We start from the raw sequence: 13798 nt of genomic DNA, 5'->3' as shown, positions 1-13798 counted from the left end.
GCCTGCTGGTAAGGGTTAGTACGGCATCCAGGGAAGCTGTGTGTGCAGCAGAGGCGTCTCCTGGAGGTGCAGGCTGCCGTGCTTGCACTGGGGTTTTACCTTTTCGCTGGCAGTAATGTGGGAGTTGAAGTGTTCCCTGTTATCTTCAGCTTGGCCAGGTAACAGCAATGAAAGCTGCAGACTGCCTCTTCTTCACTGGTTAATTTGTTGTGGAAGCTACTAATTGACATCTTCCGGCTAGAATTTTAATTCAGAAGAGACAGTCTGAAGTAGCAACTTGCCCTTCTTATGCAGTGAAGGCAGTATCGGAGGGAGATGGTGGGTGTTCGATTGCGAGGGAACTTGGAGTCCTGCTCGGACAGTGTAACTCCCCACGGGACTGCTGAAGTGGGACCATTAAAGAGTGCTCCTGTTGCTGCTGATACTTGTGATGTATACTGAAATACTTTCAATTGTGTCTTCTAGCAAAAGGAGAAGCATGTCTCCAAAGACAAATACTCCATCATTGGAACCTCCGGTACAACCTTCCTGCCCCCAGCGTTTCTGCTGTCCGGATGTACAGCACGCAGACAGCGGAGAACAAGGAAGAAGAGCCCCTGCACACCATCATCAGCAACACGGAGAACGTGAAAGGTGAGCACGAACACAGGTGTCTTGGGAGAGCACTCTTGGGGTGCAGGCAGACCTGGGACAAGGTCTGGGAGCAGCTGTGCCCTGACTATGGGGGTGAGCTCTCTGCAGTAGCGTTTCTGCCTCTGGAGGAGGCGCAGGTATCGGTGATCGCATCCTAGCTGGCAGACTATGGTTTGAATCTGTATTGCACCATCACCTCCCCAAAACCGGAACCTGTAAATCAGAATGACCTTTACTGAGAAATGAGGCCATCGAGACTGCAGGAAGAAGTTGCATCTGTGGGCGTAGCCAGGCAATTGATGGTCATGTGTATGTGCAGAGGCTCCAGAGGCACTAGAATTTGCCTAAAAAGACTTTTTGTCCTAGAAGCAAGCTGTGCCTGCCCAGGTCATTGCTGTGGATCATGGAGGTCTAATGAGAATCCTGGTGTCGGCCTTTTAGTTATAATGAATTGCTTTGTACATCTCCAGGGAGAGGTGCTTTAAAGCAGAGTCACATGAGTTATTCAAGCACAGAAATGGCATCTTAACTCCGTGCTCCCGTGGGTTTTTTGTCAGGTACTTTTGAGACTGGCAGGCTGGGAAGCCCCCAGGGGGGTTCATGCACTGTTCCTGCTGCTGTCCACATCCCGGCTTCACCTCTGTCACTGGGGAAGTAGGTCCTCGCCAGCAAGGCAAGGCAGAGGTGTTGTGTGACCCGTGGCTTTCCCCATGTTGCTTTAGGGTTCCCTAATACCTCTAGCAGGAGAAATGCTATTTTTAAAAGGATGGTCTTTCGGCTGAGATGTTTTGTAGTGTTAGTCTTCCTGAGGAGAATTCTCTTTCTGGGCACAGCTACCTACCTGCATAGGTGGCTGTACACATGCACTCCCTTGCCTGCTCCGCAGAGGCATTTGAGAATCTGCCTCTTTCTGCTTGAGGCTCCGAGTATTGTTTGGGCATGAGAAATGCTACCTGGCTGTAGAAGCTCTTGGAGCAGGGCATGTGCAGCTGGTGTCCTTGAAAATCAAGCGAAGGCAGAGTGTGGAAGGCAGGCTGTAAACCACAGGAGGCACTTGAGAGCTGTTGGGGATTGCGTGGAGCCGTGCATTAGGAGCAAGGGGAATTGTCTTTCACTTCTCCTTTTCTGATTGCTCTGACAACCAATGTGCTGGTACTGCGGGCTTTGACTGCCTGGAGGTTTCTGTGCTAGGAGTCGAGGTGCAGAGGCCAAGTGTTTGCTTGGCAAAGTGTGCTGCCTCATAGGGGTGTGTAAACAACACCTTTGTTGTCATCTTGTTGGAGACCACAGCTACCTGTGCCCCACGCTGCTTCAGACTTTTTCTCCTGGGAAGCTGAAGCTCATGGTAAGGCTGCAGTTTTGCCTTCCTTCCCGAGAGGACCCTGGTGAAGTGCCTTAAAGGTGTGTTTGTGATTTTATTCTAGGTGCAGCCTCAAAACATGAGTTTCAGGCCGAAACGAAGAAACTGCTGGACATTGTTGCTCGTTCCTTGTACTCGGAAAAGGAGGTAAGGCACCCACTACTTGCTGGTAGATTTTCTGTTGGCAAAGCCCTGTCTCTGTCAAGGGGTACATCCAAAAGTGTTGAACTGGGAGAATTCCCACCAAGTGCTGTGCTGTTCACATGTCATGCTTTCTTGAATGACATTTTCTTAAGACGCTTTGAAAATGTGTTTTCAAAACAATTTTTAGGTAGGGCCAGGTGACTCTGTGAGCCTCAGAGCCTCACACTTTAATATTGAGTTCGGACAAACTGTTCTCCTGGCAGATAATGGGGAAACGCAGTTCTTTTTCTAGCGAGCTGGGAATTAGTTTGTGAGTAGGCAATGAGCTCCCAAGTCTCTGGGAGTCCTGTGCAATGGACAAAGCCAGGCTGCATTGTCAGGTTGTGTCTCGTCCCCAGGTATTTATCCGGGAGCTGATCTCCAATGGCAGCGATGCGCTGGAGAAACTGCGTCATCGGCTGATGGCAGAAGGGAAGGCCTTGCCAGAGATGGAGATCCATCTGCAGACAGACAGTGGGAAGGGAACCATCACTATCCAGGTACCTCCCTTTGGTAACAGGAGAGTGTTCCCCCCTGCTGCTCTCATCATTAGCTTTTGTCCCTTGGAGGATCAGTGGAAGCTGAGTGACAGCACAAGTCCCATGGATTCCCAAGCCTGCCTGAAGAAGTGTTCTGTCCTCAGCTGGACTCTGCTTCATGAGGCTATAACCTCAGGATTTGATGAGAAGCCACTAATTTATCTGCTCCCCACTTGTCCCCATAGGAAAATTTGCTGCTCCTTCCTTCCGTATTAGGAACTACCAGTGGCTTTTCTCCCACTACCTTGTCTGGTGCGCTTCCCAGGTTGCGTGTGCATTTCTCGCTAGTGGAAAAGTGGGGAGTCTGGTTTCATCCTGACCCGTGCGCTTCCCAGGTTGCGTGTGCATTTCTTGCTAGCGGAGAAGTGGGGAGTCTGGTTTCATCCTGACCTTTGGGGAGGGTTTCCCTCACCTCCATAAGTCTGAGGTGTTAGGTGGTAGCTTGCAGACCTTCCCTCTCACCTCAGTCACTGGGAGATGCTGGGGTGGTGAGAAGAACCTCCCATTGCTGACTGTATCTCCTCCTGCTCCAGGACAGGCCAAATCCAGCTGATGCTGAGGTTCTGCCCTAATGTACAGGTGGAACTATGGATTGTGGCATTACCGTAGCACTTATCTGTCCTCCTTTCTGCAGCCCTGGTTTTGATTGTTCTCTACAGGTGACAAAATGCTTAGCAGGAAGGGGGCAGTCAGTGTGAGCGTGCTCACTTGTGGGCCTCGGTGTGGTGAGGGAAGGTGGAGCTGGTCCTTCTCTCTGTGCTTGGATTGCTCTTGTTCGTGGCTGTTGTCCAGGGTGGAGGGGTGAGGCTCTGTTTTGGTGTTTTCTTGGCAAAGTTCTTAATGCAAAGAAGGCAACCTGGTAACTCCTCATGGATGAGTGTCAGCCAGGAGAGTGTAGCTGTGGATTGCTCTCAGGAGAGCGGAGAATGAGGCAGACAGCAGTGTGTGAGTGAAGGCTGACCATAGCAGGACCAGGGGAGATGTGGCATGGACGACGCACACGGTCTGATATTTTTCACGTGGGACAAAAGCACTGGCTGTTAGAGGCAGCTTAGTTATTTTATACTTCCGTTTCTCTGCAGAACAACCGGCTGTGGTTGCCATGGGGAAGTTAGTGATCGTCAGTGGGCAACACAATCATCAACCCAAAGATTCTCAAACCGTAATGCAGAGGCTTTGCTATTCCAATCACACCTGACTATTGCGTTTTTCTGACTGCTGCCTAACAGTGATTCTTTAATGAGCTCTCGCGTAGCCCCAGGCAGGGTGTCATTCCTGCCTTGGCCTCATCTTTCCCTTTTGAGACCATAGTGGACACGTAGCCTCAGACTCCATCAAAACATTCTTACAACTCTTGCCTTGTCACTGTGGAAGCTGTCCCCTTCTTTGGCACTTCAGTTAAAGAGATCCCTTTGCCCACCTTGCAGATCGGGTGCGTTTGACGTCATACCCAATTAGATGTGTTAGGGATTGGTCTTTTTATAACCCCCTCCCTGGCTGCCTCTGCATCTCTAATGCGACTAAATGAGTCTTAACTAGGAAGCTTTTAACTGCAGCAATACTGTGCTGTGAGAAGGGAGAGAGCACAGCGCTACTCCAATCTCTTTTAATAGGTTTGCCTTCTCAGTAGTGCCTAAAGCTCCTTACCTCCAGTGAAGGGTTTATTTATAACCTCTTGAAGCAATGTACTGCATTTAATGATTCCTTTGAACAAGCCTCGTTCAGAACATTTCCCTACCTTTCAGGAATGTAAAGGTGCAAGAAAACTCACCTGCAATGATTGAGGCAGAGATGGACCTGTCCCTTAGTCGCTGTTTTGTTTTCTGCACCCACTAGAACCCAGCAAAACAGAGGCAGCAGATCCCTCATATGTGATCCGTAGCAATGGTCACTCCATTTTTTATTCCTAGAAAGGTCCCATTGTCTCACTCTCACCCCTAGGTCCTTCCCCTCAGGTATTCATACTGCTTTTGGCCTCTGGATCTGCTGAATCTCTCCCCTCCCCTTCCAAGCCCTGTAGCATCTCTTTGTGTCTCAGTAGTTGAGAAAAGGCAGGTCTGTAATGTGTGATGGCCTCCGTTACAGGCACGTTCCTGGGGGGGATTCTGTAGCTCTAGTAAAGGACTACGTTGATCTCTGTTACGTGACTGCAGTTCTGCTTACTTCTCTGCCAGGACTGAAGTTCAGTCATAAGCATGGCAAGACTCAGAATTTTAATGCCATGTCCTCATTCAGGGATATCCTACCTAAGCATTGCCAAGTGTATCTGCGAAGAAGGAAATGTTCACTGTCTAGGTCACCGGATTACAGCACCTCAGTTCCTTCACTGTACTCCTGTTTTAGCCAATTCCACTGTTTCCTCCACCCCTTTGAAAAGTGCCACGTTCTGTTTCTAGGGCAGCTCCATCTGGTCGCAGCCACAGCCTGCAAGGTCAGATCTCTTTAAGAAAATTCACTTGAAAATGTTAGGGGAGGTGTTTTCAATGAGGACAGATCTGCAGAGCTCTGCAGTTCTGCATGCTGAGGCTTTACAGGCATGTTTTTGGACCCTTTGAGGTGGGAACAGAGAACTCCTTGGAGGCCCTAAAAAGCCCTGTGACCACAGAGCTCTCCTTCAACACCTGCACGAGGCTCTCCACGGCCGGCTGGTGACAGGCGCTTGGCTGTGGTGTGGTTGGTGTTACTGGTACGCAGCTCTGCTGCACTGCTGTGTCTGGTGGTAACCTGGTGTTTGAGCTCGAGGGCTGGAGCCGTGCTCGTTGCTGGTGCTTCATTTAGGACTAGGAGAGGAAATAGTTTGAAATGTTTACAGAGCTAATAGCTGCTGCTGTTGGGTGAGGGAGTGTGACTGCTGTTTTAACACGGGTAAGCGGCATAATTGCTGTCAGAGCTGGGGCTGCTTGGTTCTCTTTGCTGGGCTTTCTTCTCACTGTTGCAGTCATCCAAAATCAATGTCTGTGAAGCCACAAAATAACAAGTTTGCTGTGTTTGGGAGGAGTTAAAATGACTGGAAACACCACTCCTCCTTGCAACACCTCCCTGTATCACTGAGCAGATCTCTCCTGGCTTACGAGTTATAAACAGTCGGCAACAAGGACTGGGCTGTCCTGAGGCTCTAATAAGGAACCAAGATATTTGGGCTTTAGCAGTTCAATGCAGGTGCACCTACATGTCCCACAAAGCTTGGTGCAGGTGGGGAGCCGGTCCCCCTCCATGCTGGGTCGTGTCCCGGCAGCCACCCTGCTCCACCAGGCTGCAGCAGAGAGAGGATTACATCCTTAGCTGTGTGCAGCATTGCAGCATCTGTCTGCCACTTGGGCTTGAGGAAGCAGGGGAGCAGGAGGTGGACGATCATGCAGGTAGAGATGGAGGGGTAAAGCTGGCTGTACTTCGGCAAGCCTTGGGTGGAAATAAACTCACAGAAATGTGCCACTGATTGCAGGGGTGGGTTAGAGCTTCCAGTTGTTGCATCATCTTTAACAAACAAGCCAGGCAACCAGAAATATAAACGCATCTCACATAACTTGTGGCCTAGGGAAGGAAGTGCAGAATCTTTTCTTCCTCTTCATGTCAGAATAAGAGCATGTCGCATTTAAAAATGGGAAATTCAAAGTGGGTAAAAGGAAGTACTTTTCTGAACAGCGGGTATTTAGACCTGGATAAGTGGAGACTGAGCCTGTAGCAATGCTCAGCATTGTTGAAAATAGTGTTAACCCAGGGTATTGGAAAAGAGAGGAAACCTCAGGCTCTCTGCTTTGGACAGCTTCCATCTGCTGGGCCCAGGTTACCTTGTATCTGTACACATCAGTTTTGTTGTGGCTTTTCTTCAGTTGGTTGCTGCTGCAGGTGCCATATTGGTTCTAAACCAGAACGCTGCTCCAGTGCAGCTGCTGTCCTGGTCTTGTGAATGCCAAGTCTCTTTAAGCAAGGTATTTAAATAAGAGGGGGGACACTTGCTAATCAGACATTTTGGGATTTGATTACCTTATCAGTTGGTGAAAGCAGCATGTCCTTATTTTATAATGTAGCCAGTGTTCTTCTGATGCCCCATTGAGTTTTTTGCACTGAAATAAGTGTTTCAAGTGTTCGTTTTGCAACAAAGCAAAGTGAAAGGCACAGGAGCTCAGACATGTACCTCTAACTGCAAGCATTCTCCCAGATGCAGCTGTGGCAAAGGCAGAAGTTAATGGTTAGTTAGTGGATTGTTTGGTGTACCGAAGCTCTGCAGTACTTTAAATTGGATGCAGGTAATGAGCAAAGATGTTACATTACCTAGGTTCTTGTTTACCAACTAAACTAAGCAATTTGTTGATTTAAACTAGATTCGTAATTATGGTGCATTTGGTTTCTGCTTTACCAAAAAGTATGCTATGAATACAAGAGCTGTGGACTGACTGATTTGATAAGACAGATAGTGGGGCCGAAGGTGTTCGTTTACCCCTCCGTCAAGGAAGATGGAGTCCTCAGGGCTGCGGAGCAAACACAGAGGATTTCATGGTGGGAGCCTGGAGGTACTGCGTGCCTGGCAGTTATCCAGCCAGCGTTACATGGAACGGTCTCTGTTTGCAAATGTCCAGCGCCCACACCACAAAGGTTGGAACAAAGTGCAGAGAAAGCACAAAGGTCCTGTGCGGTTCAACAGCGGGCTTTGCATCTGGGAGGTTTCCCCCCAGAAAAAGATGCCAAAAGCAATGTTCAGCCGCAGTCTCTTCAGGGTAAATGTTATTTAGTTCAGAAGTGTAGTTCAACAAGAGTGCCCATAGAGATCTTCATGGTCCCTCCGAAGATGGAGTGAAGGTCTGTAGCCTGTTGTGTTGTCCTGCAGAGGGACAGGGCTGTCGAGGGGATGGTTCAGGGGGAGACTGTTTACTCTGTACCCTGAGAAGTCCCAGAAGGGAAATTCAGCCAGGTGAGTAAGTGGTTGTTCCGCTGAGTAGCAGAAGGGCTTCTGTAATTAACCTTCAGCTAATGAAGTGTCAGCGCAGTGAACTGGGTTTCATGGTATACAGTGGTTGGATTCTCCAAGCTGTGGAGAAGCATTTGGCACTTTGAACTCTGAACATATCCCTCACATCTTGTAATTTGTGAAGCCCTGTGTACAGTTTGCTTTGTGCTTTTACAAATAACTCAGCTGTGGCTGTTTTCAGCCTGATAAAACTTTTTTGCAGACTGAAGGGAGGGCTTGAAATTGTCTGCAGGGGAAGAAAAGTTGTAATGTTGATGGTGGAGCAATGTCAGTCCTTGCAGTTACGCTGGCTGATGGCGTGTAGAAAGTGTTAGCATGGGGTTGCGTGATGACAGTGGTTCCTGGCGAAGATGTCTATAGGCCGAGCAGCAGCCTGTGCAGCGTGGAACGATGTGAGAAGGGCAGTGGAAGTCCTGCCAGCTCCTTCCTTGGATTCCGTGGAGCTAGTGCTGCCAGGCTTGCCTTGGCCGAGCCCGAGGCGGGCTGTTCGTGGGCAGGTTCATTTGCTTCCCATCGCTGAAGAGGGCCTGCTCTGCAGAAACGGAGCTCCCATCTCTCCACCGCCGCCACTTTATTCCCAGTTCCCTGGAGCGGCACCATCTGGTGAAGGGAGCCGAGAAACGCGATGCGAAGGCCAGCCGCAGGAAATGCGTACGCGGCTAGAGCGGTTTGAATCTTGATGGTGTTTTCATCGTAATCCGCCCAGGTGTTTTCCTGCAGTAGGAAATGTCTGCCTTGCCAGAATCTTCGGCTGGCCACCTCAAAGGATGCTTTCTACTTTCCCAGTTAGCAGCTCAGCATTGTTGGGGGAGCAGATCGTTTTGAGCCGTGCTCTCTTTGTTCATTGCGATTCACCCTCATCAAACTAGGCTCCAGGAATTGTCATTAAGCATTTTGCAGTAAGTTTGGCAGGGCATTCGGAATTCAATAGCCAAGTAAATTCATGGGGAAGGGATATTTATTTATTTTTTTTTTAACATACTGGAATTTGGGAATGACATGCTGCGCTATAAATAGGAGTGGATCAGAGGAATTAAGAATCCTGTTCAGGGTCTGGCATGAACAAAACCTGAACCAGATGCTGAAAACTTTTCTTTCTGGCTTTTTCTTCCTTGGAGGAAGGGACTATGTCAGATTCCTGAGATTCTGCCATATCCTGTTTGTTTTTCCTGGCTTTTCATCTCCCACTATCGAGATCTTACTGGGCATCATCCCTGTTCTCAGCCAAGTCAACTGACCGGCCCTGCCATATTTAATCAAGAGAAAGGTGTTGCTCTGCCATGACTTGTGGGGATGCAGAAAAATGTCTTACTCACATGGCACCTCATTCGTTAACCTCACAAGTTGACCATAGTTTGATCCTTCAGTGGAGTTAAACACTATATTATAAAATAAGTACTGACGTTAACTTACTTTGCTAACAAATAAGCCCAGTAAATGACCCACGTGGGTGGTAGAGGCATGCTGTGCCAGAAGTTACTCTGGCATCTCACCTTCAAGCCATCTAGCAGCAGCCCGTTCTGCTCTAGCTCGTTTTGCTGACTCCTGCATGCCAAATCCCACCCCTGCATTAACAACGCTTGGAGTGTGTCAGCCCGCTCCTGGGTGTGCAGGCTGCTGTCAGCTGCGATAACTGTGCTCACAGGTACTTGAGTAGAGCTGAACTCCTCACGTGAATGAGAATCGCCTTTCACTTGGCTAATTTTCACGCTGCTGCTGCCTTACGGAGTGCTCAGAGAACCTGTGAGAGTGGCTTCTTGGGATGTTTGTCAGGTAGAGAAGCTGCTGGGATTTGGGAGGGGGAATGGCACTTGGTTTTCAGAAGTGGTATCCTGGAGGGCATTCGACTGCCCTTTGCTTCTGTGGAAGATGCATGTGGAGTAAGTCTGAAAATACATTGGACAACAAAGCGGGGAAGATTTTTGTTGGGGTCCTGTGTGAGAGGGTGGCCATTTCTAGCTGGGGTTTGCTGTTATGCATGTTGCCTTAGGGTCTTGCAAATACGTTGTGGCAACAAATGAAGTTGCAGCCTAGTCTGAGGCTTGCTGCAGCCTTTTCTGGATGGTGCTGCTGCAGGGTCTGCTGCCTGAGAGGTGTGCGCTAGCAGCAGGGAGATGTTTATCTGCATGCAGCAGTGAAAATCCGGATTAAACTGGGGAAGACAACAAGCCGTGTGCCTTCGAAGCCTGGACAGAGCACTGTGAGATGTGGCCGGTGCTCTGTACTTCCAGCTGGGGTTAGCCTGTTCCTGTGGGCACTGCAATAGCCAGCTCTTGGGGACCTGGTCATCGACAGCTTCCTGCTCAAGTCTTGTGGACCATAATGTGAGGGGGAGAGGAGGAAAACACTTAGAGTAGATGAAGATCAGTGAACGTGGTGCTTGCAGACAAGGGTCTGCATTACCTGAGAGTTAGGGGATTCACGGCTCTGCCAGTGATTCCTGGTGCGAAGGCATCGGTTCCCCATCTGCGGATTGGAAATAAGCTGCTTCTCATTGCTCCTCAGCTCCTCTTTGGTCCTGTTCAGGAATGGAAACTGTCCCTGTACGTGCACGGCACCTGGCACAGCAAGACCATGACTGGGTTGAGATCTCTTTCCAGCACTCTCATCCTGTGCATTTTTAGGGGTGTGTAGAAACCAACTGGTCTTGGCACAGTTTTGTCTTCTCTCAAGAAATGGCTTGAGGCTCTGAGCTTTCTGGTGGTCTGTAGCGGGCACAAGGCAGCTGTGGCTGCCCCTTGGAGCTGTGTGCCTTTTGAGTCCCCTGTCCTGACCATGTGCAGGTGGAGTCACAGCTGGAAGTCTGCTGTTGCCTGTACTGCTCAGCTGGCTGGGAGAGAGTGGGAGTCAGAGGTAGAAGTTGCCTGGGTGCTGTTTGCTAAAGCAATGCTGCTCTGCCGGTATTTCAGCTACAATTGCTGTTTCTTTTCAGGACACGGGTATTGGGATGACCCAGGAGGAGCTGGTTTCTAACCTTGGTACCATTGCTCGATCAGGCTCAAAGGTAACTTGGGATGAGGCACCCCTTCTCCCTCCCTTAGAAGGGTCTTCTCCGATTACAGCCACTTTTGTTCTCCCAGTAATTTCTCATTCCCTTTAGTCCCTTGGCCCCCACCCCAGCTGTGAAATTACACCCCTTTTGGAAGGTGAAATCTATCTGTAGACTCTTCTAGCTCTTAATGGTCTCTGCTGTGTGCTGTGGGAGGCTCGGGGATCCCAAGCAGCGGTAATGGGCCCTGTGTGTAATGCTGCTGCACCTGCCTGCCCTCGCTCCCAAATGCCTTCCTCCCCAAGCCATCAATACAGAGGGGCCCATGCTCACTTGGTATTCACCCGCTGTCTAGGAGGGCAGCAGCTGTATCCTCATGCTGGCAAGCAGTTCTATATATGTACCTGATGATTTTTATTTTTATTTTTTTTTCCATCTCAAGAGTCACCATTTTAAGGTTTCATGCTGCTGATTGACGGAACCCTCATTTGTTTTCCTTTACTGCTAGTGGCAGTGCCTGTTGCCATAAGCAGTGCTCCCCTTTTCCAGAGGTGAAGTCCCTGTGGAAGAAACCCTTTTCCTTGGGCACCATCCTCAGAGCACTGATGCAGAAGTGTGAGATGAGGGTGCTGGACTGCCAGGCTGCAGTACACAGCGTAGGGCTGCATCAGTGCGTGAGGAGCCCAGCTGGAGGATGGACTGCAGCCTCCCAGTGGTACCTGAAGTCACTGTGTGCTGTCTTATGTCTCCTTTGTTCCTCCAGGCTTTTTTAGATGCTCTGCAGAACCAAGCTGAAGCCAGTAGTAAAATCATCGGCCAATTTGGAGTGGGTTTCTACTCAGCCTTCATGGTGGCCGATAAAGTGGAGGTGTTCTCACAGTCTGCAGAGCCAGGGAGCCCAGGCTACCACTGGTCTTCAGATGGGTAAGGCTCCGGAATGGGATGGAAGCGTGGCGGGGGCTGTGTTCAGACCAAGGATGGACTGAAAGCTGTGCAAAGCAAGACAGGGCTTGTGTGGTCTTTTGTGACCAGGCTTACTGGTTTAGATCCTGCTGAGATTATACATGGCAACAGTGTGGCCAAATGTGCCAGGGTAAAAACCACAGAGACAAACTTGCTTTGTCAGAGCAGGTGTGGTGTGGACAAAGAGAGTACCTGCCCCTCCTGTTCCTTCCCTGCTGGCATGCAGTATCTTAGCAGTGCCCCAGACTGGAGAGACAAATTTAATCTCTTGGGTCGAGTTGTCCCTGGGTTTTTGCTCGAGGGCACCCACAGTAGGCAGGGCTTGTGCAGTGCTGTGCCTCTGTAGGCACACGTCTTCTGTGCATCAGATCTGCATGCTCATCCTTTGCTTTTTGCTTGAAGTTGCGAACATCTGTGATGGCAAAGCTGTGAGCTGCTGGACCATCTTGAAATAGCAGCTCCTGGACGTGACAAGCTCTGCGTCCCCTTAAAATCTCCTAGGAATAAAGAATTTACTAAGTTACTTAAATTCTTGAAAAAACATCTTGTAACTGAGACATCAGACTGTTTTGGGCTGCAGTCAAGCTGCCACATACTGCAGTCTGTACTGCTGTACGCTTTGAAGACTTGCTCGTCTGTCATCGCTGCTGCTGTCTCTCCCCAGGGTCAATGCTCTCACTGGTGTTTGATCCCCACATGGCATTCCCTTAGCAATAGGGTAGGGTCAGTCATCCAGCATGGGCTGTCTTCAGCAGAGCACGGCTGCTTTTCGTTGTAACCAGTTACTGCATACTCCAGTGGCGATCTGAATGAGGACCCACAAACAAGTCAGAGTTGTCCAAGGAGAAGGCAAGAGCCTGGGTGTTGCGGTCACTGTAGGAAATGTAGGAGAGGAGTGGAAGGTGAGGCTGTGACAGAACCTGAGTTTTGTTCGAAGTGTGTTTCCTTTTCAGTTGAGGCTGCTGGTGTCTTTGCAGAGCAGTGGGTTCTGGGTCTGGAGTCTCTGTAGGGAGGTCAGCCACATGTTTGGGGGGGGCTTCTCAGAGGCACAGAGAGCATTTGGGCATTCAAGATTTTTTGCCTTTTCTTCTTGGCACTGAAGTGTTGCGTGTGCTCTTAGTTTAATAAAACATTTTAATGTCCCATCATGGATGTATCTGAAGCACAAGCTGACGTGGGGTCTGTTTCTAATCCTAGTTCAGGAATGTTTGAGATTGCAGAAGCATCTGGTGTCAGAACTGGGACTAAGATTATTATACATCTCAAAGAAGACTGCAAGGAGTTTGCAAATGAAGACCGAGTCAAGGGTGAGTGGAGGAGGGAAATGCTGTTACCTGCTGAGGGACTGAGTGAAGTCTGTTAGTGCCCTGTGAGTGGGAGGTGAATTTACAGCATTTTTCCTCTCATGCAACATCTTTCACCTGCTGTTACTAAGGAAATTCTTACTGTGTTGTTTTCAGAAACGTGACTCTTCTACGTTTTCTTTCCATTTCAGAGGTGGTGACAAAATACAGCAACTTCATCAGCTTCCCGCTGTACCTCAATGGGAGAAGAATTAACACATTACAGGTGAGTGGGAGGGCCACAGGGACATCACTCATGGAGATGAGCCATAGTAATCCTCCGCTGGAGATGGGAAACAGCATAAAGCTGCTGGGTCCCTGGAAATCAGGGGAGGATTGTCCAGGATATCACAGATGCTCTAGTGATCAGTTAATTGGAACAAAAGGAGACAGAAGTCATGCATGGAACTGTTTATTTGCATTTGTTGGAGAGAATTCATGCAGATTAGCAAAGCAATTTTTATTTATAGTTATCTTGTGGATCTTCCCTTAATCAGAATTATTATTTCAATGCTTGATAATACCTATTTTAACTGTTTAAGCCAGGTGATGTGTTAGTGATGCAGAGATTGCTCATATCACTGGTGTGCTGACACTTCAGTGACAGTGAATCGTTGGTTTGCTTAGTGGCTCAGCTGACAGCCTGATTCTCTTCGCAGCTCCTAGGTGAGCACTGCTTGATGCTGGCCTTTTCTGTCCACTTAAAATTATATTGCAGACAGATCCATTTTAGTCAGAAGTTCTTGGCCCAATTGCAGGAGTCACCAAGGTGAAATTAATTATCTTTAAAACAAAAGTCTATGAATCGTTTTCCTTCAGCAT

At 49.0% G+C, this 13798-nt stretch overlaps 1 protein-coding gene across 1 annotated transcript; it reads left to right on the top strand.

Moving 5' to 3' along the window:
- Positions 1-465: 465 nt before the first annotated feature.
- LOC104166518 (heat shock protein 75 kDa, mitochondrial-like) lies at positions 466-13248 on the top strand (the record flags this gene model as incomplete). The annotated part of the gene is made up of 7 exons (XM_009706473.1): positions 466-633; positions 2058-2140; positions 2536-2676; positions 10614-10685; positions 11434-11594; positions 12831-12940; positions 13129-13248. Coding segments are annotated over 7 exons (855 nt in total), but the record flags the coding sequence as incomplete, so codon positions are not given.
- Between the last annotated feature and the right edge of the window lie 550 nt (positions 13249-13798).

Source organism: Cariama cristata, unplaced genomic scaffold (genome assembly GCF_000690535.1).
Source record: "Cariama cristata isolate BGI_N322 unplaced genomic scaffold, ASM69053v1 scaffold6678, whole genome shotgun sequence".
Lineage (NCBI taxonomy): Eukaryota > Metazoa > Chordata > Aves > Cariamiformes > Cariamidae > Cariama > Cariama cristata.
Note: the sequence above shows the minus strand (reverse complement) of the source record. Positions and strands in the feature narration are given on the sequence as shown.